Source organism: Pelophylax lessonae (genome assembly GCF_965119305.1).
Source record: "Pelophylax lessonae genome assembly, chromosome: 8".
NCBI classification, from domain to species: Eukaryota; Metazoa; Chordata; class Amphibia; order Anura; family Ranidae; genus Pelophylax; species Pelophylax lessonae.
The window spans coordinates 103,814,561-103,840,327 of NC_138775.1; the positions used below are offsets into that span (position 1 = coordinate 103,814,561).

Consider the following 25,767-nt stretch of genomic DNA (forward strand, 5'->3'; position numbering starts at 1 on the left):
TAAACTGGGACCAAACCCTGGGATCACTGACCACAGAGGAAAAATGGGAATGCTTTAGAACAATATTAAGCAAAGGCATCTTGCAGTGCATTCCTATGGGGAATAAATTTAGAAGAGACAAAGCCAAACCTGGCTGGCTAAACCGTAGCGTTAAAAAACTTATTAGGGGAAAAAAATTGGCCTTCAAGAAATATAAATCAGAGGGCACAGTATCGGCCTTCCAGCAATACAAGGAGGAAAATAAGAAGTGTAAACACGAAATCAAGATGGCTAAAATCAACTTTGAGAGACAAATAGCGGAGGATAGTAAAAAAAACCCAAAGAAATTCTTTAAATATATCAACAGCAAAAAAACTAGGGCAGAGCATATTGCACACATAATTAACGATGATGGGAGGATGGTTACAGAGGACACTGAAAAAGCAACCGTGCTGAATTCTTTTTTCTCGTCAGTCTTTACGCAGGAAAAGGAAGGGTACACTGACCATGACTGTATGGTTAGTAGTAATACACAGGACTTGCCACTATGGCTAACAGAGGGGGAAATCAGGGAAAGACTGGATAAACTTAACACAAACAAATCACCAGGCCCGGATGGCGTACATCCGAGAGTGCTCAAGGAACTCAGTATGGTTATATCTAGACCACTGTTCCTGATCTTTGCTGACAGTATTAGGACAGGAGATGTACCAGGGGATTGGAGGAAGGCTAACGTGATTCCGATATTCAAAAAGGGCCAGAGACATATCCCGGGAAATTATAGGCCTGTCAGTCTGACATCAATAATATGTAAACTTTTGGAGGGGATGATAAGGGACTATATCGTAGAGTATGCTAAAGACAACAACATCATCAGTAGTAACCAGCACGGGTTTACAAATGGGCGTTCTTGTCAAACCAATCTCTTAGCATTCTACGAGGAAGTGAGCTGTGAGCTAGATAGGGGGAGACCAGTGGATGTGGTGTACTTGGATTTCGCTAAGGCGTTTGATACAGTTCCCCACAAGCGCTTAATTTATAAAATAAGGTCTGCAGGTATCGACAGCAGGGTTTGCTCTTGGATACGGAATTGGCTAAAAGGCCGTGTCCAAAGGGTAGTAATAAACAGCGCATACTCAGACTGGTCTGAGGTAGTAAGCGGGGTGCCCCAGGGCTCAGTCCTGGGACCAACCTTGTTCAATTTATTCATAAACAGCATTGAGGAAGGGATCAGTAGTTCGTTATCAGTTTTTGCAGATGACACAAAATTGGCCAGGGCAATAACTGCACAGCATGAAGCAGATATCCTACAGAATGACCTGGACAAAATTACGGAGTGGGCAACGACATGGCAAATGAGGTTTAATGTGGAGAAGTGTAAGGTTTTGCACTTGGGGACCAAAAACATAAAAACACAATACACGTTAGGAGGGGAACCCTTGGGGGAATCAAAAATGGAGAAAGATTTGGGAGTCTTAGTTGATGATAGATTAGGCAACAGCATGCAATGCCAAGCGGCAGCTTCCAAAGCCAACAGAATATTAGCATGCATAAAGAAAGGGATGTATTCCAGAGATAAGACTATAATCCTTCCACTTTATAAAACTCTGGTCCGACCGCATCTGGAGTATTCTGTCCAGTTCTGGTCGCCAGTCCTCAGGAGGGATGTGTTGGAGCTGGAGAAAGTCCAGAGAAGGGCAACTAAACTGATTAGGGGGTTGGAGGACCTTACCTATGAAGAGCGGCTGCAATCGCTCGATTTATTTTCCCTGGAGAAAAGACGTCTGAGAGGGGACATGATAGCAATTTATAAATATCTTAATGGGGATCTCAGCTTAGAAGAAAAGCTGTTCATTCGAAGGAATTGCATGAGGACTCGAGGACATACAATGCGATTAGAGGAGAAGCGTTTTAACCTCAGGCAACGTGGGGGGTTCTTTACTGTTAGGGCTACAAGATTGTGGAATTGTCTACCACAAGAGGTGGTTTCTGCGGGTAGTATGGTGACTTTCAAAAGACTCTTAGACTTACATCTCAAGGATCAGGAGATTGAGGGCTATGTTAGATGATTACAGTCACACACACCTACACAGGTTGAACTGGATGGACTATTGTCTTTATTCAACCTCGCCTACTATGTAACTATGTAACATATGACCTGGGGGTACTAGTGGACAACAGGCTTGGCAGTGGCATGTAATGCCAAGCCCCTGCAAGCAAAGCCAACAAAATACTGGCATGTATAAAAAAGGGGATTCACTCCAGAAATAAAGAGATTATTCTCCCACTCTGCAAGACTCTGGTCCGGCCACATCTGGAGTTTTCCGTCCAGTTCTGGGCACCGGTCCTCAGAAAGGATGTGCTGGAACTGAAGAGAGTCCAGAGAAGGGCTACAAAAATAATTAGGGGAATGGAGGACATAGAAGAAGACTACAAGCATTGAACTTATTCTCTCTGGAGAAGAGACGCTTGAGAGGGGATATGATATCAATGTACAAATACTGTACTGGTGATGACCCTAGCATAAGGAACAAACTTTTCAGAGAAAGGGAATACAGTAAGACGCGTGGCCACTCACTAAAACTAAAGGAAAAACGGTTTAACCTTAAAATATGTAAGGGGTTCTTTACTGTCAGAGCAGTAAGGATGTGGAATTCTCTTCCACAAGCAGTGGTATCAGCAGGGAGCATCTATAGTTTCAAAAAACTATTAGATTGGCACCTTAAAGTCCACAACATAAAGGGGTATACAATGTACGGTTAACAGCAAACACGCACACACATCATAGGTTGAACTGGATGGACTGATGTCTTTTTTCAACCTCACAAACTATGTAACTATGTAACAGGAGAGTCCACTTTTTTAAAAGTGACTCTTCAAAAGGGTAACGTACAGCAAAACATTTGGGGACCACAAAGGGTAAATTTGGATGTACCCTTTCCTTACAGGAAAACCTGTCAAAATAAGGCACATAATGAAACACTTTTGGAGTACGATGAACTTGTGCGTACCAAACGACACAGCCGCATCCTCCACTTTTAAAGTCTCATGCACTGCAGTGATAAGTGCGTCTACCAATGCTTTTTCATTCGCTGCTACAACCGTGGAAGAATCATCCTCACTATCGGAAGGATTAGGCGGTGTGATATTAAATCCCCCTGGACAGGCTGCGGCATCAGGCTTAGAATCAGATGAGACAGCCTGAGCAAGGGAAGGCGGGGGACGCTTCCTCCTGGGCCTTTGCCCACACGCCACTTCCTCCCGGGACACTAAGTACTGCAGGACCGCTGTCAGTGCAGCCATGGGAAGCTGGGGTTCCGAGGAACCTGCCACCTCCATAAGGGGGTCAGTGGGGGAGAGGAGACCCTGAGGTCCCATAAAGAAAGGAAGACCATGCAGTACAAAAATGATCTTTTGGCACCACTAAAGGATCCCCTAAAGGCTCAGGGTACCTATCAGCAGAGAGAGAAAGATAACCGGGACCTCCAAAGATTCACCCTACCCACCGGAGGAGCGCCGACAAATTCGAACCCAGCATCATCATGGAAGCTATCCCTGTTCATATGTCCCGGGCACAGGAAGAGGAAACTAAGGAGGAAGAGGACGAGAAGGAGCTTCGGCATCCCCACAAGGCTTCAGTTGTCTCCAGCATCTCCCAGACTAAGAACATGGCCCCCATGACATCATCTGACTACACAAACATGGCCGCCAACCGGAGACCAGCCAGACTAAGGGAAAATGGCCACCATCAGTTACAAACACTGAAGCATGCTGCCAGGATTTTTCCTGCACTGGTCTCTGCACTGGGACCCCCCTGCACTATATCCACACTGCAAACAGCAGGGCATGCACCTAGGGTCTCCTACACTAGGACTCCTCCAGACTAGCAGGGCGGGACACATACTATCCCAGGACCCTTACAGAGTGGGGATAGCAGGGGAGATCCCAGGGGTCTCTGCTCCATTCTCTGCCCTGGGACCCCCACCAGACTCTAGGTCCAGACAGGGGGGGAATGGGAGTGGGGGAAGCCGAGCTGAGTGAGGGATTTAAGGATGAGAGGAAGGAACCTGCAGGTAGGTCTGACCGTCCCTGGAGGTTACCCGTGTCTACACCCCAAAAAAAAAAAAAAACACCAAAAGGGAGAGGGGGACTGTACTTACCCTTCCATGGTGCGGGTAACGCTCCAGACAAAACCCCTTGCCACCGAAGTAGCGGAGCGGTCGGCCAAGGGACCACTGCGACTCAGACCCAAGCCTGGTCGTATGCGACCCCGCAAGACGTTTAACTCGTGGACCTAGCGGGTAGCTGCGGTCCGCATGTGCTTGCTGGCTGGGCTGGGGGGACCACTGGATCTAAATTATCCAGCCCGTCGCCCAGCCCAGCCCAGCCCAGCCCGGCAGTTGATCGTAGATCTCCCAAGAGAAAAAACAAAAAAGAAGGAAAGGAGAAAACTACTAGGACCAGAGATCCCACCCGGGAGCCTAGGTCCTCACTCCTGACTAGGCAGATTAAAACTGACTTAGAGCAGAGAGGGGGGGTTATATACCAGCTGAGAACGGCCCATGAGCGAAGTCAGATGTTTTTTGTTCTGCCTAGTCCTACTCCTGGAGGAGGTAATATAACCCACTAGTTACGATTTATGGAGCACTGTGTCCATCGATGAACGAAAGAGAAAGTTCCATTTAAAAAAATTGCCAGAAATTCCAGCAAGGAACTAGGTCGTACCTATAGCGACTAGTGGGAGTATACTCCCTGGGACTGCCCCATAGGCGTAGTCAAGCTTTTTCCTGCCTTGTGTCCTACTCCTGTAGGGGGCAGTATAACCAAATGCTCAAGAAGATAAGGAGCTGTGTCCATCAATGATTGAAAGAGAAATGGAGCTTTATACATATACACATTATTTCATACATACCTGGTTTATTGAGAAGACAGCGAAGCTCATACTCTACATCCGCCTGACGCTGCTCAAGGTCTTGCTGTTTCGTCCTACAAGAATTAGATATACAATATAAAAAAATGATTTACCAGCCCCAGTAGTATTATACACAACACGTAACTAGATCAACTCACGTGTATACAAGCTCAGACTCCCTTCTCACCAGGGCATGCTTCTCCTGAATCAGCTTGAACCAGTCTACCAATAAACTGTCCTCTTCTGCTTCTGTGTAAACAAGACACAATTCGATATTGCTCTCTTTTTCTATAGGAGTTTTCAGCACTCATCTCTCTCTTACCATCCTCCATCCTTCGTAGCTTTTGTTCAAGTTCCACCCCACGTCTTTCCAGCTCATCCAAACGCAGCTCAATCTCCTCCATTTCCATTTGAATCTCATGTTCTGGGATGTAGTCATCAGCCTGAACCTGGTTATGGAAATAGGCAAGTTAATAAGAGTAAATTAAGAAAAAAAAATTCACTGAACATACATTTGGATGCCTACTGAAAATTCAAGTCTAATCATCAGTTCCTTTCTTTCCAAGCCACTGTAAAAATATAGTGGCTGGATGGTAAGGGCAGAGAGAAGGGGATTGGGGCAGGATGGAAGTGTAGGGTTGACAAACCTGGTCCAGTGGCCAGGAGGAGTGTAAGTTGCATAAGGAATGGCAACCGTTCCGTTAATAGCAAGGAGGAAACTGGAAGATGCAGAATGTCAATCCAGTAGAATGGATAGACTGTCTTCTGAAATTGTTCTTTTTTGTGGTTCAATAAGAATGTAAGTTCCTCCATAGTCTTAATCTAAATAACGTTGGCAGACCATAGACCCAATGTGGCTGGGTTGGTGTATTTTCAAGACAAGGGAATACATGTTCTTGCCACATTCATTTAACAAATAAGTTAGGAACCCCTTGTCAAGTGGAGAAAAAAGGCTGCAGGGCCATCACCAAAGTTTATATCATTTAGCAAGGATTAGCGATGGGAAGGCTTGGAAAAAAAACAAAAAACAGAATAATTGGGAAAAACATTTTTTCAGTGTTTTTTTGTGGGAAAAAAAAAGAAGTGTGGAATATGCTTTTTTTACAATGATAAATAATATTTTCTTCATGACATCAACATTTTACATCTCTAGGGATAGTTCTCTCTCCACTAAAATGAATCATAAATTTAGGCTTTCCCACTGATAAAAAAAAAACTATTCAAACTGTCATCTATTCAGGAGGGGGGTCCATCAGCAGAGATGGATTTTTCTTACAGCCTACTGATATGTCACTGCTTCTAGTTTTTTTTTGCATGGGTAATTTTAGTTAAAAAGTGAACTACTCCCTTAAAAATAACTGTAAGACTGGAAATTCACAGAAAATGTGTAGTAAAGTGCCAGTACGTTGATTACATCTCCAGCAAAGGGATAACCTGTGCGTCAGCAGTATAAATGCAGATTCCTGGATTTTGCTAGAAATGGAGGTGGTGTTTGAAAAAAAGTTCAGCTGTGAAGAACATATCCAAGTCTGTCTACCAGCTTTACCCCAGGCACACCCTACTCTCACAGCTTTTATCCACAGGGAAAGGCAAAATCCTGCAACATGCTTTTTGATAAAAATACTTCCAGCAAGACTTTAAAGGGGAATTCTGGGTCACATATTGCTGATTTCAAGTGTAGGCATGACGAGGGGTGGCAAGAAACGCAACCAACTAAACGGTAATGATCCGAGGAGCGCGTAGGCATAGGGGGCCTGTTCCTGGTTCCGCATACCACATTGGAGATTCTTCACTCTACTGACCATTTTGTTATTGTCCTTTGTTTGATACCTGGAATCTGACCATACCTCTGTGCATTATGTTTCGTTAGGCCTAATGTTTCCTTTTTTCTATAGTGCTATTATATTTTGTTGTACTATAACTCTGCACTCACTTATTATTTAATGTTAGCTGATATCTTCTGATGTTACATTTCTCACCTTTACTTGGGATGATGTATGCTGGAGTGCTGTGCATTTGTTATCTGAGAACGTAAAATTAAATAGATTTGAAGTTTAAAAAAAAAAAAACGATAACGATCCATCAAGGCCAGAAAAAAATGTAGCCTACAGGGCAACATAAGCTCAGCCAGTAGGAGCTAACCCCAAAATGAAAATTCACCCCAGGAAGAGAAAAACCAGTCTCTTCAGCAAACAGCAGCCTGCAAAACCTTGCGGCCAAAGGAAGCATCCGAGGATGCCAATAAGTCAATCTTCTAGAATTTTGTAAAAGTGTGTACTGATGACCAGGTCACCGCCTTACACACCTGAGCCACAGAAGCCTGATGGTGAAAAGCCCACGAGGCACTCATGGCTCTAGTAGAATGTGCCCTCACAGGGAAAGGAGGAATAATCTGACCCTTTTGTGAATAGGCCTGAACAATAGTCTGTCTGATCCATTTGGAAATGGTTGCAGCGGATGCAGCCGAACTCCTACGAGGTCCCTCAGGAAGGACAAACAGGGAATCAGACTTCCGAAAAGATTCCGTAGCCGACAGGTAAACCCTGACTGCCCGGACCACATCCAGAGTATGCAGAGCAAATTCCTTGGTATGCTTGGGCTTCGCGCAAAGCGAAGGCAACACAATATCTTAATTAAGGTTGAAAGCAGACACCACCTTAGGGAGAAAAGATTGGTTGGGTCGCAGAATAACCTTATCCCTATGAACGACCAGATAAGGGGAACGGCAAGACAGTGCCGCCAACTCAGACACCCTGCGAGCAGAGGTGATAGCCACCAGAAAAGCAACCTTCTGGGACAACACAGGCAGAGATACTTCTCTGATATTCTCAAAGGGAGGGCGTTGCAAAGTGGACAAAACCAAATTCCGATCATACGGAGGCAAGGGGGATCGCCGTGGAGGAGCCCTTGAACAAAGGTGCGAATCAAGGAATCAGTCGCCAAGGGACACTGGAAGTAAATGGCCAAGGCCAACACCTGACCCTTAAGCGTGCCCAAAGCCAAACGTTACTCCACACCCTTCTGCAAGAAGGCCAAGACCCTTGCCACCAAAAAGGAATGAGGATGCAACCCTTGTGACTCACACCAGACAATATACGTCTTCCAGGTACAATGATAAATCTTCCTGGAGGTAGCCTTTCGAGTCCTCAACAAGGGAGGAATCACGGCATCAGAGAGACCTCTACACCTGGCTTTCAACAGCCACGCCGTTAAAGCCAGAGACCGTAAAGCAGGATGGAAGATCGGTCCTTGAGAAAGCAGATCTTCCCTTAGAGGCAGGTGCCAGGGAGGCTTGACGACCATCCTTATGAGGTCCGTGTACCAAGACAGGCGAGGCTAGCCTGGGGCCACCAGAATCACCTGCACCCGTTCCAACACCAATCTGCGCAATCTGCGGAGGAACTTGGACAACAGTTGAATCAGAGGAAAGGCATAAATCAGCCGATACCGGTGTCAAGGCACCACCAACGCGTCCGCGTCGTCTGCCAGAGGATCTCGAGCCCTGGCCACGAACCTGTCCACCTTTCTGTTGAGACGAGACGCGAACAGATCCACGTCTGGTGTCCCCCACTGGGCACACAGGAGATGAAACGCCTCCGGATGCAGGGACCATTCCCCCTGATCCAAGGACTGACGACTCAGGTAGTCCACCTGCCAGTTCTCCATTCCAGGAATGTGAACAGCGGAGAGAGCTGGAACGTGCGACTCGGTCCAAGTCAGAATCTCTGCCACTTCCCTGGCCGCCCGGGCACTCCTGGTGCCCCCTTGGTGATTGATATAAGCCACAGCCATGGCGTTGTCAGTCTGAACCCGAACCGGGTGACCGTGCAACCGAGACGCCCAATAAAGCAGGCAGAGTTTGATCGCCCTGAGCTCCAGGACATTTATCGGCAAGTTAGACTCCTCCCTTGACCACACACCTTAGGCACAAAGAGTGCTCAGTACTCCACCCCAGCCTGTCAGGCTGGCATCCGTGGTGATCACCTTCCACAACAGTGGCAGAAAAGATTTGCCCTGGCTCAGAGCGGGCAACAGAAGCCACCACGAATGCTCCGACCTCGTGAGAAAGGCTCAAACAAACCATGCTATCCAAGGACTGAGGGTCCTTGTTCCATTTAGCAAGAATCTCTGCCTGCAGGGGTACGGTGTGAAACTGGGCAAACAGGATCGCCTCGAAGGCCGACACCATCAGCCCCAGGGACCTCATGCAGGTCCGCAGGGAGGAGAGATCGATATCCCTGAGGGCTCTGATCTCGTCCTGCAAGGTCTGAAGTTTCTCCTCCGAGAGAAAAACTTTCGCATGAGCGGAGTCCAAGACCATGCCCAGATAATTCTGACGCACTGACAGGGTCAGTGCCGACTTCTGGACGTTGATGGTCCACCCGAACTCCTGAAGCGTCTGAACCGTGACTGTCAGATCGCCCGACAGAGTGACACACGAGCTTGCCCATAGTAGGAGATCGTCCAGATAACCAAGGACCGCAATCCCCTTCTTGCGCAGCAGAGCCAGAACAGGGGACAAAACTTTGGTGAAGGCCCTGGGAGCCTATGCTAGACCAAAGGGTAATGCCACAAATTGAAAATGTTCCTCTGCTACTGCAAAGCGGAGAAACCGCTGGTGACATTCATAGATAGGGATGTGCAGGTACGCACCCTTTAAATCGATGGAGGCCAGAGAATCCCCTAGATTTAAAGACGCCACCACGGATTCCATCCGGAATTTCTGCACCCGTACAAAGCGGTTCAGAGATTTGAGGTCCAGTATAGGACGCACCTTGCTGGGCACCGTGAACAGGTTTGAAACCTGTCCCGCTGAGGAACCGGGACAATGATGCCCTGTGCGAGAAGATCTTGCACAGCCCCCTTGAGATCCCTTAAGCGATCTGGGGACAGGCGGAGATTCGATGGAAAGAACCTGTCTGCTGGACGAGATCAAAATTTATCTTGTACCCCGTACAAATCAGTTTGTGAACCCATTTGTCCTGAATCAGAGACGTCCAAGGTTCCTGAAAGTAACGCAGACGCCTCCCTCCCCCCACCCCTGAGCCGGGTTAGGGCGTCCCTTCATGCGGAGGAAGACTTGGCCGCAGCACCGTACTGACCGGCCTTAGGCTTACCTGACCAAGCCTTGTTTCTGCCGGAGGCCTTGAACGGATTTCCTTTTTCCTGCGCCCCTGAGGCACGAAAAAGCCCCCGGTGAGCCTTGAAGGAGGGGCCCTGTCCTCCACGGGAACCACTGTGGATTTATTCAACCGGGACACAGTGTGGTCCACCATAGGTGACACAGTCCAATAAGTGGAAACTGCGTCTGCAAAAGGGTAGCGACGCTGAAACCGCTTAGGCACTGCCAGCATGTGCTTAATGCGCCACCATTGCTCATTCACGGTCTCGTGAAACTCCTTGGGACAAGGGAAAACCTGACCCGACTTCTGGGCTTTGCAGGAGCCGAAAACAACCCGCTTTCCTGACTGTGTGGGCTCATCGTCAATATGCAAAGTCTCCCTGACCGAGCGAATCAGTGCTTCCACCAAAGCGCGTTCCTGCGCTGCAGAGGAATAGGACTCATCCTCCTTGCCGTCCGAGTGTGAGGACAGGGATCCCTCAGGGAGGGCAGTGCCTGCAGCAACCACCTCAGGCTCAGAATCAGAAGATTGAGAGGGCATCGGCCTTTTTTTAATAGGTACTTGTGACATGACAAGATCAACTTTGGACGCCAGAGCTTCCATGACTGCAGACAGAGATGCTAGGGAATGAGATCCAGATGCACACACAAGATCAGTGGGGAAATTTTCCCTCTGGAAATCCATTTTGACAAAAAAAAGGTACACTGGCCCTTTAAATCCACACTAGCGGCCCGCACCGCCAAATCGTGCTATTGCCGGAGTTCCCCTTTAGCAGGCAGACCCACTGACAAAGGCTAAATGTGTCTGAAGAATGCCCAAAAAGGACTAAAAAACCCCCTTACTGTGTCCAGAGAAACAGGATGAGCAGCCACTCTCCACGCTATCTGCAGAAAGTGGAACTACTGGGAGGAAGTGACCTCAGATCACTAGAGAAAATGGTACCATAATAAGAATAGGAGATGCACAGGGAAAATGGCCGCTGCCTATACAGAGCGGCCTGCCCACATCCAAGATGGCACCCAAAAACGGCACCAAAACATTCAGCAAGGCAGAAAATGGCTGCTGCCCTTACAGTGGGGATCTAAAGTTTGGGCACCCCAGGTAAAAATTTGTATTAATGTGCATAAAGAAGCCAAGGAAAGATATAAAAATCTCCACAAGGCATCAAATTACAGATTAGACATTCTTATAATATGTCAACAAAAGTTAGATTTTATTTCTATCATTGACACTTTCAAAATTACAGAAAACAAAAAAATGCCGTCTGCAAAAGTTTGGGCACCCTGCAGAATTTATAGCATGCACTGCCCCCTTTGCAAGCCTGAGACCTGCCAGTGTCATGGATTGTTCTCAATCATCGTCTAGGAAGACCAGGTGATGTCAATCTCAAAGGTTTTAAATGCCCAGACTCATCTGACCTTGCCCCAACAATCAGCACCATGGGATCTTCTAAGCAGTTGTCTAGAAAACTGAAACTGAAAATAGTTGACGCTCACAAAGCTGGAGAAAGCTATAAGAAGATAGCAAAGCGTTTTCAGATGTCAATATCCTCTGTTCGGAATGTAATTAAGAAATGGCAGTCATCAGGAACAGTGGAAGTTAAAGCAAGATCTGGAAGACCAAGAAAAATATCAGACAGAACAGCTAGCGGGATTGTGAGAAAAACAATTCAAAACCCACGTTTGACTGCACGATCCCTCCAGAAAGATCTGGCAGACACTGGAGTTGTGGTATACTATTCCACTATAAAGAGATACTTGTACAAATATGGTCTTCGTGGAAGAGTCATCAGAAGAAAACCTCTTCTACGTCCTCACCACAAAAATAAGCATTTGAACTTTGCAAATGAACATATAAACAAGCCTGATGCATTTTGGAAACAAGTTCTGTGGACCGATGAGGTTAAAATTGAACTTGTTGGCCGGAATGAGCAAAGGTACATTTGGAGAAGAAGGGGCACAGAATTTAATGAAAAGAACCTCTGTCCAACTGTTAAGCATGGGGGTGCATCAATCATGCTTTGGGTTGTATTTCAGCCAGTAGCACAGGGAACATCTCACGAGTAGAAGGAAAAATGGATTCAATAAAATTTCAGCAAATTTTGTATGGTAACTTGATGCCATCTGTGAAAAAGCTGAAGTTAAAGAGAGGATGGCTTCTACAAATGGATAATGATCCTAAACACACCTCGAAATCAACGGGGGATTACATCAAGAGGCGTAAACTGAAGGTTTTGCCATGGCCTTCACAATCTCCTGACCTCAACATAATTGAAAATCTATGGATAGACCTTAAAAGAGCAGTGCGTGACAGACAGCTCAGAAATCTCAAAGAACTGGAAGACTTTTGTAAGGAAGAATGGGCAAAGATACCTCAAACAAGAATTGAAAGACTCTTGGCTGGCTACAAAAAGCGTTTACAAGCTGTGATACTCTCCAGGGTGCCCAAACTTTTGCAGACGCCATTTTTTTGTTTTCTGTTATTTTGAAAGTGTAAATGATGGAAATAAAATCTAACTTTTGTTGACATATTATAAGAAATGTCTAATCTGCAATTTGATGCCTTTTGGAGATTTTTATATCTTTCCTTGGCTTCTTTATGCACATTAATACAAATTTTTACCTGGGGTGCCCAAACTTTCGATCCCCACTGTACATTGATGCAGCATGGCTGCCCACACCCAAAATGGCGGGTGAACACGGTGCCAGCGATCAGGAGCCCAGGAAACAAGGCCACCGCGGGAATCCACCACAGGGACCCCCTCCAGGACAAGATAGTGGTCATACATCCCCCTCCCCCAGTTAAAAGCCACTATAGCGTCCCCCATTAGGAGCAGGGAAGGCAGGACCTGTCCTGACAAGCCAGGGTGATTTTACCGAGACCGCAGCTCTGACATCCCCAGGAGTGGGCCCAGATCCCCCCACCGATGATTGTCCCAGGGACAGGGAGAGCAGTATCACTCACCATACCATAGACAGCGGGCTCCACTCCGAGGCAGCTCGCCTCCCACCCTGAGTGGGGGTGCTGCCAGCCAAGAAGGGAAGGCTGCAACCAGGGAGTTCCAGAGTGATACGTCCCAGCGAAAAACTCAGTTCGAAGGCTCGTCCCCGTCCGGCGGGGCACCGTCGTGGCAAGGCCTGGTTGGACCACAACCTGCGCACGCTCTCTGGCCAAGCTGGGAGACCATAAGGATCTAGATTATCCAGGACGAAACCTCAGCCCGGCTGTGACTTTTAGTTCATCAGGAGGATCCCCCTGGCACTAGCTAGCGATAGTGAGTAAAGAAAAATAAACAGAAACATTTCTCAAAGAAAATATTAAACTGAGACCGGAGTCCCAGCAGGGAAACCCAGGGTCCTACTCTTAACACTAGGCAGCAAGAAAACTGATTAGTAAGCTGGATGTGTCTGGGGGTAATGTCTAAGGGGACAGCCCCTAAGGGTGTGTCTAGTGAAAAGTTTTTCTAAATAGTTTCACTGCCTAGTCTACTCCTGTAGGCTGGCGCATTACCCATTTGTGAGGAAACTGGCTGTGTCTGTCAGAGGACATAAGAGAAGTTCAATTTTGTTCTATCTAACCAGAGCACCTTCTTCCACATATTTGCTGTGTCCCCTACATGTCTTCTCACAAACTGCAAACGGGACTGCTTATGACTTTTTTTTTTTTAACAATGGCTTTCTTCTTGCCACTCTTCCATAAAGGCTAGAATAGTGGAGTGCAAGACTAATAGATGTCCTGTGGACAGATTCTCCCAACTGAGCTATGGATCTCTGCAGCTCCTTCAGAGTTACCACTGGCTTCTTGGCTGCCTCTCCGATTAATGCTCTCCTTGCCCGGCATGTCAGTTTAGGTGAAAGGCCATGTCTTGGTAGGTTTTAAACCTTGCTTTAAACTTCTCCACAACTTTATTCCTGACCTGTCTTGTGTGTTCCTTGTCCTTCATGATGCTGTTTGTTCACTGAGGTTCTTTAACAAACCTGAGGGCTTCACAGAACAGCTGTATTTATACTGAGATTAAATTACACACAATAATTAGGTGACTTCTGAAGGCAATTAGCTCCAGTAGATTTTAGTTAGGGGTATCACAGAAAAGGGAATTGAAAACAAATGCACGCCACACATTTTTTACATATTTGTAAAAATAATTTGAAAACCAATTATCCTTTTCCTTCCACTTCACTATTATGTGCCAATTTGTGTTGGTCTATCAAATAAAATCCCAATAAAATACATTTACGTTTTTGGTTGTAAACATGACAAAATGCGGAAAATTTTAAGGGGTATGAATTCTTTTTCAAGGCACTGTATATGAAGCCATAACATGTCGTGGAGAAGTATAGATCAGGGATGGGTTTTAAAAAAATTATCCCAAACTTTAAACATTCCACAGAGCACCAATAAATCCATTATAACCAAATGGAACGAATATGGCACAACTACAAATCTGGCAACAGAGGGCTGCCCACCAAATCTCAGAGACCAGGCAAGAAGGGAACACTAAATAAGCTGCAAAGATCAACAGCAGAGATGGGAGTATATGTCCATAGAAACACTTTCATACTGAACAGAGCGGGTGCAGAGCGTGCGCAGCTCACTGTACAGGGACGGAAAGGCAGGTAAATAACTTTAATGCAGAAGAGAAAAAGCATGTCTCTTCTGCATTAAAGGTCCTTCCTGTTCGCCCATTTTTATTTTTTCAGCTAGATTCACTTTGATCTGTAGGCTTCTTGAGGGCATGGGCTAATGTGAATGTACAATATTATCATACCACATAGCATTAGGAAGATAATAAAATGAGAACTTTAAATCCCCAGGCAGTGTATTTGTCTAAATTAAAAAACTAATAAAATGAAAACAAGTAATTACACCACACCCACATAAACCAAATTACTCATATAGTTCTATACACTGGAAAGTTACCAAATATGTGCGAATTATATACATAAAAAACACAGCAACGTAAAGTACAGCAACAGTATATGGTTAGTGCAACCTGCCCACATAGGGGACCGTTTTGTCACTATACAACAACAAACGATAGAACAAGCTGAAAGGTTCTCAGTAACATGATGACACACACAATTTTGCAATAGAACAGAAAAAGCAGAACAAGTTACAGCCTAAAGTCAGAACCCTGGTGTCCAGAAAGTGAGAAAGTCAAAGTTTTGGGAATGGAATTACACCATTTCTTTAACCGCTCTAAATGCAGATCTGTCAGGTAAATAAGGGCTCTGACCATACTCCATAGGTCCAGACATTCTGTCATATGTAAAGAACACCACACTCCTGCGCAAGAGTCAGATGACTGTGTAGTGTCACAGGTGCTTGGTCAAATCGTGGATAAACTCATAGATGCCTTGCTGCCCTCTAGGGCTGGGGTCAGAGCCTACTCTCTGAAGAAGGTGGCCAGTGCTTTGAAATGTGTCGGCCTGAGGGGTTTCATCCAGGACCCCCCACTCCCAGGTTCAGTGATTAGAGTAACAGAGGAGAGATAGCCACACATGCAGCCTGACAAGCGTGTTTTTACTTATGTTTGTGAGTAAACATCTTTATGATTTTGTTCAGATTTTTTAATAAATCTGTTGGATAATACTAGGTCAGTGCACCCTCTTTTCTTTTTCTATTCTCACAATTCTGCCATATGTTCCTCCTCACCAAGAGTTAATGTTAGATAAACAAGATCACATTTTTTTTCTCTCACCTTCCGCTTGATAAGAGGAAATCCGTGCCCTGGTGCAGGTCGATGTGCAGTTTTTGGTCCTTTCTTGCTTTTTTTATTTGTAGGGGAAGTGATTGGGGAAGGCTTTCTATTGAAGGGGTTTTCTTTGCATGTAGGCTGAGAAGAGAGTAAACCACAATTGACAGGTATAATAGAAAACTTGTTTTTAACCATCAAGTACCAATATTGGCATTTTCTGTATAACTGATGTTTATTAATGCCTACCCACAGACTTCTTATCACACTGTTAAAGGCTTGTCAATAACAGGAAAGTCAATAGACATCTGTTTTTGCTCACAGTTCTAACCATGATTTTTAAGTAGATTTAAAAACTTTATACATATATCAGAAACCTTTTTCAAAGTAGGTTAAACAAAAAAAAAAAAAAAAAAGTGGGGGGGGGGGGGGGGGAGATTGGATGCATTACACATATGTAAACCGCTGCAATATAGTACAAAATACAAACACTGCACATTTTAATACCAATGGTTTCATTGGTCCAATTAAAAATACAAAAGGAAAAATCCAACATTGTTTAAATAATATGGTTGATCTTTGTCTTTTTAGACATGTGGTATAAAAAAGATACTCTGGACAGTACGTGCTGACTTACAATTGAAGTTTTTTTGTTTTTAAAAAAAAAAAAAAAGAAATTTTTAGAGGGAAAAATAGGACCATTCGCTTACCTCCAAACTCAATATCTTGGAGTACATGGAGAACTTGTATTACTACAGGATGGGTTATATGCAGGTTACCTTCAGATTTTGGATAATGGCAAAAAGATTTGCTAGGTCCACCCCTAAAGTGCATATATATACGAGACCCTGTCCACTTGTATTTATACATCACTGGACGTATGCAAGCAAAAAAACAAGAGTTAACCTGAACAAAAATAAAAACTTGGATTACAGCTTGAAACACCTTGCGGCCAAAGCTCGCATCAGCCAGGGCCTGAACATTTAGCTATTACAACTTGGAAAACTTGTGAACACAGGACAAGGTGTTGGATTGCAAATCTGGAAAGCAGATGCTTGGTGCCGAAAGGCAAAAGAGATACCAACAACCATGCTGGAATCGGCGGGACCCTATAGGGAAGGAATAAATGTGTCCCTAGGGACATAGGCCTTAGACATAAGTTGCCCAATCCACCTGGCAATGATGGCCCACAGTTCAGAAAATGCTGGAACTTGTACTTCGCTGTCAATAGTGAGACTGCTGCACAGAAAGTAGCTGAATACTCTACTACAATAAGGCTTTAGAAATAATAAAACTGCTCAAACAATATACCTTGAGATTGTAAGAAATCGCCTATTATCCTATATGTCGGATCAGGCATTCACATTTCACTTTCTTATTGTGATGTAAATCAACTGTGCAAAAACTCATACAATAAAGTGCAAAAAAGTTCAGTCAAAAGTAGACATTGCATGTAAAGTGCAAAGTTTAATAAATAGATACATAAAAAACCTAAAGCGATTGTAAAGTCTGTTTTTTCTTCTATAAAAATGACAAACATGTTATACTTACCTGTTCTGTTGCAGTGGATTTGCACAGAGGAGCCTGGATCCTCCTCTTCTCCCCCTTCTGTGATCCTGGCCCCTCCCATCTAGTGCCCCCACAGCAAGCAGTTTGCTATGGGGGCACCAGAGCCGAGTCACAGCTCCCCGTGTCCATTTAGACATGAAGCCCTGACTGGCCGCCCCCTTTCTCTTCTGATTGGCTAGCCGACTGAGTGACAGCAGCGGCAGCCAATGGCACTGCTGCTGTGTCTCAGTCGATCAGAAGGGAGAATCTCGGATGGCTAAGACACCCGTGGACATCGCTGGACAGAAGGGGGCTCAGGGGAGCTGCTGCACACAGAAAGCTTTTTATCTTAATGCACAGAATGCATTAGGATAAAAAGAACCTTCTGACTTTACAACTCCTTTAAATTTCAAAATGACATGTGCAAAAATTTAATTGTGACTATATATTTCATATACACAAATTCACTGGTGACTATGAACGAAAATGAGACTGAATTGAAAAATATTCAAATATATAAAATACCAGTACAATTAATATTCATCCAAGTGCAAAGAAAGAAAGTGCTTTTGCGCTTTTCTCTGTAGTGAGTCTTTGTCTAAACCACCACTTCACTTTCACCCCTTTGCTCATAAGGACAAACAGACTGCTTACCAGAACATATGATCCCACAAAGGGGATCAAAAGCGCTTAGAGATAGCCTCTTAAGGAGAGCCCCAGCTCAACCCTAAGTGGTTTCTGGGTGTCCTGAATAAGTTTAACCTTCCAATTCCAGCAGTTGCATATATCAATTGTAAGGAGGAGAGCTCAGTGAATTATTTTATAATAGTTTATTAAAAACACAAAGTATTGCACTTACAAACTGAGTAAATATTCAAGGGAAACATACCACAGACATAACACTGCTCGACGGGCCTGTGCATGCTGACGTCAAGCCGCAAGCTCCGTCTGACACATTTTCCCTTAGTAGGCGTAATCTGGGATTAGAGGTTAGCTCGTGATTTCTTTATTGTACATAATGGGACACAGAGCAGGTAATAATGACTATCTGGGTTATACGCTACCTTTGATTGGACACTGGCAACCAATAGACAGGAAGTCCCATATAACCCCTCCCATACAGGAACAACCTCCGTTTTTTCACCAGTGTCTTGAAGGTGGTGGTCATGGCTGTTAAAGCTCTTCAATCCTAAGAATGATGTCCCAGCTTAGGGGCATTCTGATCAGATCCATTTGAATGGCTAAGCGCTAAAAGGATGGTACCCAAGCCTCGGCTAAGAAGACCCGAGGTTTTGCCTGTAATATGACCCATCTGGGTGCTGGATCCTGATAAATGAAACCTTGGTTATTTATTATCCCAAGGACTTTGCCAGCAGGGTGCTCTACAGGTCCAAGGGTGTGGACCCCATTAAAAAGGGGGACCCGGTCCTTGAAGGTCCAATGACTGACAAAGCTTGCCGTGATGGGTAAAGTTTGGGTCCTCTTAGGATCCTGTGGCGGGACTGGTACGTTTTTCCCTCTCAAAAAAAAAAAGATCTGTCGTTCTGGTTTTCCTCCCAGTGGCCGCAGAGAGCCAAGTAACCAGTCAAGGCATAAAGGTATATTTGTATACCTACTGCTTAATCCGGGGGGCTTGTAGAAATGTCTGTCCATACACCCTTGTACAGGTATCAGTGCACTTTAAGGAGTTATGTCTCCAGAATATTGTGCATTTGGTCTGCAGGAACTTATTTTTGGGCTGTTTTAAAGTAGTATTAAGGCTGTATTGGAGCCTATATGCTTGGCGTATCTGAAAACTTGCATAAAACACATGCCTGCATACTTGCATAGGTGCGTGTTTGCATGGGCACATGCTTGCATGAACTCATGCCTACTTACATACATGTTGTTTGCATAAACTCATATTGCATAAATGCATGGACATGTGTTTGCATAAGCGCATGGTTGCATAGACGCATGGTGCATAAACGCATGTTTGCTAATTGCGTGGATGCGTGTTTTCATGGGTACACGTTTGCGGGAACACCTGTTTGCATAAAACGCATGCTTTCATGCTTCCATAAATGCATATTGCATAAAAGCATATATGCTTTATTGCCTTGAACTGCCTGCATACATGCTTAATTGCCTTGATCCTTCGGGATCCAGCAGATAAAAAGTTGGAATCCTTACGTAAAGCTTCCTTTGCCGTCGCTGGCTCTGCTGTTCAACCAGCTATAACGGCTTTAAGTGTTTGCCAATCTTAAAGGATCACTTTAAAAGGGTGACTATTAGGGGGGAATCTTCTGAAGATTTGGCTGAGTTTCCTCAAGCCTTGTATTTTGCGGTAGATGCCCTTAAGGATTCTATCAAACAGATTTCCAGAGTTGTTCTTCTCTCTGTTCATATGCACAGAGTACTATGGCTTAAGAATTGGTTAGCAGAATTACCTTGTAAGAAACTACTGACAGCTTTTCCTTTCCATGGGGAACGAGATCTCAGGTGGAAAAAGTACATTTTTTGCCAGTGTAAGGAGGATTAAAACATCCATCTTTTAAAGCTCCAAGTGTTACGGTACCTTCTAACACGTCAGCTTCTAGGCAGTTCTGACGGCCTTAGTCGTCAGGGGTTAGAAGACCTCAAAATCAAGGTTAGAAAAAACCCTGGGTCCAAAGGCCTCTTAAATCAGGTTCCAAATCTGCCCTATGAGGGGGCGCCCCCACTCGTTCGGGTGGGGGGAAGGCTCTGACAGGTCTCAGAAACTTGGGGAGGAGTGATGCAGGACAGGTGGATCTTGTCCAGAGTGGCATGGGGCTACATGATAAAGTTCCGAGAGTTTCCTCCTTCTCGGTTTCTGGGTTCAAATGTCCCTGTTTGCCCAGTAAAAAGGAAGTCCTTGTTCCAGGGCCTGGAACATTTGTGGGTACAGGGCGTGATTTTGGAGGTTCCAACCAACGAAAGGTTCACAGGTTTTTACTCAAATCTCTTTACAGTGCCAAAACCAGAAGAGGAGATTTTTGGCTCCCATAGATATCAAGGAAGCATACCTCTATGTACCAATTTTTCAGGCTCCCTCAGAGGTTCTGTGTTTTGCAGTAGGGCAGTCCCATTTTCAGTTTGTGGCTCTTCCATTTAGTTTGGCCACAGCTCCCTGGGTGTTTACAAAAATCTTGGCCCACGGTGTTTGCTCTTCTAAGATCTCAGGGCATCTCAGTAATGGGTTACCTAGACAACCTGCTGATCAAGAATCGGTCAGGACCAGGTCTAAAATGTGATGTTCCCGGACTGTCCAGTTCTTAGAAGATCTGGGTTGGATTGTGAAGTCAGCCTTGAGGCCTGTTCAGACTCTGAAATATTGTGGTCTAATTCTCGATATTGCTCAGGTTTTCCTGCCATCAAAAAAGGTTCTGGCCCTGAAGGGTCTGGTGCGGTTGGTAAGAGGGAAAAGTTTTCTTCTATACGGCTGTGCATAAGACTGCTAGGCAAGATGGTGTCCTCATTTGGAGAAGTCCCTTATGCACAATTCCACTCCAGACTGTTCCAGAACAATATTTTGTCCGCTTGAAACAAAAAGCTCAGAGCTCTGGATTCCCCAATGTTTCTTTCCCCAAGGGTAAGACAGGATCTGGCCTGGTGTCTGATCCTTAGCAACCTAAGCAAGGGGAAATCTTTTCTGCCAGTGACCTGGAAGGTAGTAACCCCAGACGTCAGCTGGGGAGCGGTCCTGGAGGAAATCTCTATCCAGAGAAGGTGGTCTCAGGTAGAAAAGGTTTACCCATTAACACCTTGGAGATTCAAGCAGCCCGTTTGGCTCTGGTTTCTTGGACGACCAAACTGCGGGGGTGTCCTGTCAGGATTCAGTCTGACAACACGACTCTGGTGGCTTATATCAACCATCAGGGGGGAAACAGAAGCCAAATAGTGCAGAAGGAGGTGAACCACATACTGACATGGGCAGAGAGGTATTTTCCATGTCTGTCAGCAGTATTCATGGGGGGTGTGGACAAATGCCAGGCAGACTTTCTAAGTCGCCAGCAATTACGTCCAAGGGAATGGTCCTTGCATCCCCAGGTGTTTCAGCTGATCTATCAATATTGGGCTACCCCCCGACGTAGATCTATTGGCATCCAGGTTCAACAACAAGCTGGACAATTTTGTGTCCAGAACCAAGGATCCAATCGCTATCGGAACAGATGCCTTAATGACCCCTTGGTCACATTTCAGCCTGATGTATGCATTTCCTCTGATCCAACTTCTGCCACGGTTGTTGAACAGAATTCAGGTGGAAGGGAAGCCAGTGATCCTGGTGGTTCCTGCATGGCCCAGAAGGCCTTGTTTTGCAGAGGTTGTGAAGTTAGCTGTGGGGAGCCATGGTTGCTTTCATGTCAAAAAGAGATGCTCTCCCAAGGTCCCATATTCCATCCTGCTTTATGGTGGCTGAATTTGATGGCCTTGCTATTCAAACCAGAATCTTGAAGGATTGGGGGGATCTCGGGCTCGGTCTTGGCTACATTGATTAATGCCAGAAAACCTGTCTCTAGGATAATCTATTATAGAGCTTGGAAATCCTATAGCTCTTGGTGTGAATCCAAGAACTGGCATCCTCATAAGTATGTCATTGGTAGAATTCTTGCTTTTTTTCAGGTAGGAGTGCTCTTAAAATTGGCATTAGGGACCATTAAAGGTCGAGTCTCAGCCTTGTCGGTTTTTTTCCAGAGACCTTTAGCGATGCATTCTTTGGTGCCATTTTTAGAGCCATTTTCGATCCTTCATCAGGATAAAGTGATCTTTCGGCCTCATCCATCCTTTTTGCCTAAAGTAGTATCAGGGTTTCACCTAAACCAGGATATAGTTCTGCCTTCCTTTTTTCTAAATCCTCAGACTCCAAAGGAAAGATTGTTGTATTCACTATATGTGGGTTGTGCAGTTAAAAGTCTATTTAAAGTCATCTGCACTAATCCAATGCTTTTTTCGCATTGCCAGAAGTGCATAGGAAAGGCAAAGCGGCAACTACTTCCACTATCACTAGGTGGATTCGTCAAGTCATTGCTCAAGCTTAAGGCTTAAAGGGTAAGATTCCGCTTTTAAGTTAAGCCAGGAGGGTGAGTGCTTCTTGGGCAGTGCATCATCAAGTATCTATGGCTCAGATTTGCAAAGCTGCTTCTTGGTGTTCAGTTCATACATTCATAAGGTTTTATCAAGTGGATGTTAGAGCCCGAGAAGGGGCTCAGTTTGGTATTAGCGTGTTGCAAGCAGCACTGTAAGTTCCTATTATCTTTGCCCTGGGGCAGTTATGGGATTCTGTGTCCCCTCCCCTTAAGGACATTGCTTTATGACAGGGATCCTCAAACTACGGCCCTCCAACTACTTATTCCATGTGGCATTGTAAAACTCTGACATTCACACACATGACTAGGCACGATGGGAATTGTAGTTCCGGAACAGCTGGAGGGCCATAGTTTGAAGACCCCTGCTTTAGGACATCCCAGGTAGTCATTATTACCTGCTCTGTGTCTCGTGATGTATGATAAAGACAATAGGATTTTTCCTTCAACTTACCTGTAAAATCCTTTTCTTGGAGTACATCACGAGACACAGAGGTCCCTCCCCTTTTTTCTGGGATCTTCATTGCTTGAAGAAAAAAAGATTCTTCCTGTTTGGGAGGGGTTATATGGGAGGAACTTCCTGTCTATTGGTTGCCAGTGTCCAAATCACCTAAAGGTAGCGTATAACCCAGATAGTCATTATTACCTGCTCTATGTCCCGTGATGTACTCCAAGAAAAGGATTTTACAGGTAAGCTGTAGGAAAAATCCTACTGTCATCCACAAGATTTCGGTGTTATGTCAGCAAGCACTGACCGATCGAGCTGTGTTACGGCCGTGTCTGTGGAATGTTCGTTTGCCTTGAATATTTACTCAGGTTGTAAGTGCAATACTTTGTGTTTTTTAATAAACTTTTATGCAGTAATCTCCTTCTCACTTTTGATATATACAACTGCTGGGGTTGTAAGGTTGAAATTATTGGGACACCCAGTAACCACTTGGGATTGAGCTGGGTTCAGCTATGGAGTGCAGAATGGATGGGGTTTTGCTTTTGAAAATAAAAGGAGTCGCTATAACTCATAACTGTGGTCCTGTGGCTGTGTCTCTGTAGAAGATAGCAGTAGGAATGCAGCAGCATACCATTAATTTTTGCTAGGAATTGTGAAAGGTGGGAATGCATCATCTGGGTGGAGTCCAACACAGCATCCAGTGCCCAAAGAAAGTACTACAGGCCAGCCTCAGACAGCGGGGTCCAGGTACAGTCCCACAGGATACACACCAAGGATAACTTATCTGCACAGGGCAGTAAGCATTTAGATCTTGGTAGAAGTTTCAGATAAAAAAAAAATTGAAAGGCTTAAAAAGAAAAATACTTCTCTGGAGAAGAACAGGTCCATCAGCTAAGGACACTATCAAAAACTGGGGTCTTAACCACTTCCATACAGAGCAGTTAGACACCCTTCCTGCCCAGACCAATTTTCAGCTTTCAGCACTCTCACATTTTGAATGACAATTGCTCAGTCATGCTACACTGTAACCAAACAAAATTTTCATCATTTTTTTCACACAAATAGAGCTTTCTTTTGGTGGTATTTGATCACAACTGGGGTTTTTTTTTTTTCGTGATATATGCAAAAAAAGAGCAAAAATTTTGAAAAAAAAAAAACTTTTTTTTAGTTTCAATTATAAAATTTTGCAAAAAATTAATTTTTCTTCATACATTTGGCCCACAATGTATACTGCTACATGTCTCTGGTAAAATTAACCCAAATTAGTGTATATTATTTAGTCTGTGTGAAAGTTATTGAGTCTAGAAGCTATGGTACCAATTACTGAAAATTGATCACACCAGATGTACTGACTGCCTATCTCCTTTCTTGAGGCCCTGAAATGTCAGGACAGTACAAATGACCCCTTTTTGTAAAGTAGACAGTCCAAGGTATTTAGTAAGAGGCATGGTGGGTTTTTTGAAGTTGTAATTTTTTCCCACAATACTTGGGAAAATGAAGAAAACATTTTTTTTTATTTTTTTCCCCACAAAGTTGTCAATTTATAAGCTATTTCTAACACATAGCATGTACACAGCAAAAATGACACCCAAAAATACATTCTGCTACTCCTTCCGAGTATGGCGATACCACATGTGTGAGACTTTTACACAGCTTGGCCACAAAAAGAGACTCCACGTCTAAGTAGCACCTTCAGGCATTCTAGGAGCATAAATACACATAAAACTTTCTTACTACCTATCACACTTTTCAAGGCCCTAGAGCACCAATACAATGGAAAAGTCCACAAAACTACCCCATTTTGGAAAGCAAACACTCCAATGTTAATTCTATTATGCATTATGGGTCGTTTGAACATATCATTTTTTTCCACAGGTTTTTGGAAAATGTGGGAAAAAAATGAAAAACGGAATTTTTGTAAAATCTTACCTGTAAAATTCCTTTCTCTGAGTCCTCCGACAGTCGCCGCCTCTTCATATTCGTCACATATGGGGTATTAGACTTTGCTCCGAAGGAGTAGCTAGGCAACAGAATATGTTAACAATAAAGCTTTCAACATATCCCACCCTCAAGGGGTGGTCCCCTCAGTCAATACCCTCCTACTTCCTGCAACCATATCTCAGTTTTAGTGGAATAGCAGTAGAGTATACAACCAAACCCCAAAAGAGGGGCGGGGGCGGCGACTGTCGGAGGACTCAGAGAAAGGAATTTTACAGGTAAGATTTTACAAAAATTCCGTTTTCTCTTACGTCCTCCGACAGTCGCCGCCTCTTCATATTCGTCACATATGGGGACGTCCCAAAGCAGTGCAAACATGAGGGATGGGAAACGCATCTGCGCCGAAAGGCAACGCAGTCTCCGCATCAAGGAAAGGAACCTTACCAAAGGAAGGAAACCAGCTGGGCAACAGCAAAAAACAAGTGCTCAACAGGAGCAACAACCCAGGAAAAGACAAAAAACCAGGGGATATAAAACTTATCCCAACAGCCAGGAGTCCCCAACAAGGGACCCTAGGGAACAGCCGCACTAAGAACCTTGCGGCCAAAGGAAGCATCCGCCGATGCCTGAACATCTACTTTGTAGAATTTTGTGAAAGTGTGCACGGTCGACCAGGTCGCCGCCTTACACACCTGGGCTACAGAAGCCCCATGACGACAGGCCCAAGACGTACTCAGAGATCTAGTAGAGTGCGCCTTCACAGGCACAGGGGGAACCTTCCCCTGCAAAGCATAGGCCTGTTCAATGGTCTGCCTGATCCATTTGGCGATGGTAGAGGCCGAAGCCGTCATGCCCTTCCGAGGACCCTCTGGAAGAACAAACAAGGAGTCCGTCTTTCGAAAAGACTCAGTCGATTTAAGGTAAACCCTTATCGCCCGAACAACATCCAGAGAGTGCAATCTCACCTCCTTTGGATGTTTAGGCTTCGTGCACAACGAAGGCAAGACAATATCCTCATTAAGATGGAATTCCGAAACTCG

At 44.8% G+C, this 25,767-nt stretch overlaps 1 protein-coding gene across 4 annotated transcripts in view; it reads right to left on the reverse strand.

Annotated features, from left to right (window-relative positions):
* Nucleotides 1-25,767, reverse strand: part of MICALL1 (MICAL like 1) — a 211,254-nt gene that overhangs the window by 45,006 nt on the left and 140,481 nt on the right. The window contains exons 10-13 of one of the 4 annotated variants that reach the window (XM_082265215.1): nucleotides 15,716-15,850; nucleotides 5,214-5,340; nucleotides 5,050-5,134; nucleotides 4,892-4,965 (exon numbers count right to left, since the gene is read on the reverse strand). In XM_082265215.1, coding sequence (XP_082121341.1) covers nucleotides 4,892-4,965; nucleotides 5,050-5,134; nucleotides 5,214-5,340; nucleotides 15,716-15,850 — 421 coding nt within the window. Of the gene's footprint in view, nucleotides 1-4,891; nucleotides 4,966-5,049; nucleotides 5,141-5,213; nucleotides 5,341-15,715; nucleotides 15,851-25,767 lie in introns of all 4 variants that reach the window. The other 3 variants (XM_082265214.1, XM_082265213.1, XM_082265216.1) reach the window with 3 other exon arrangements.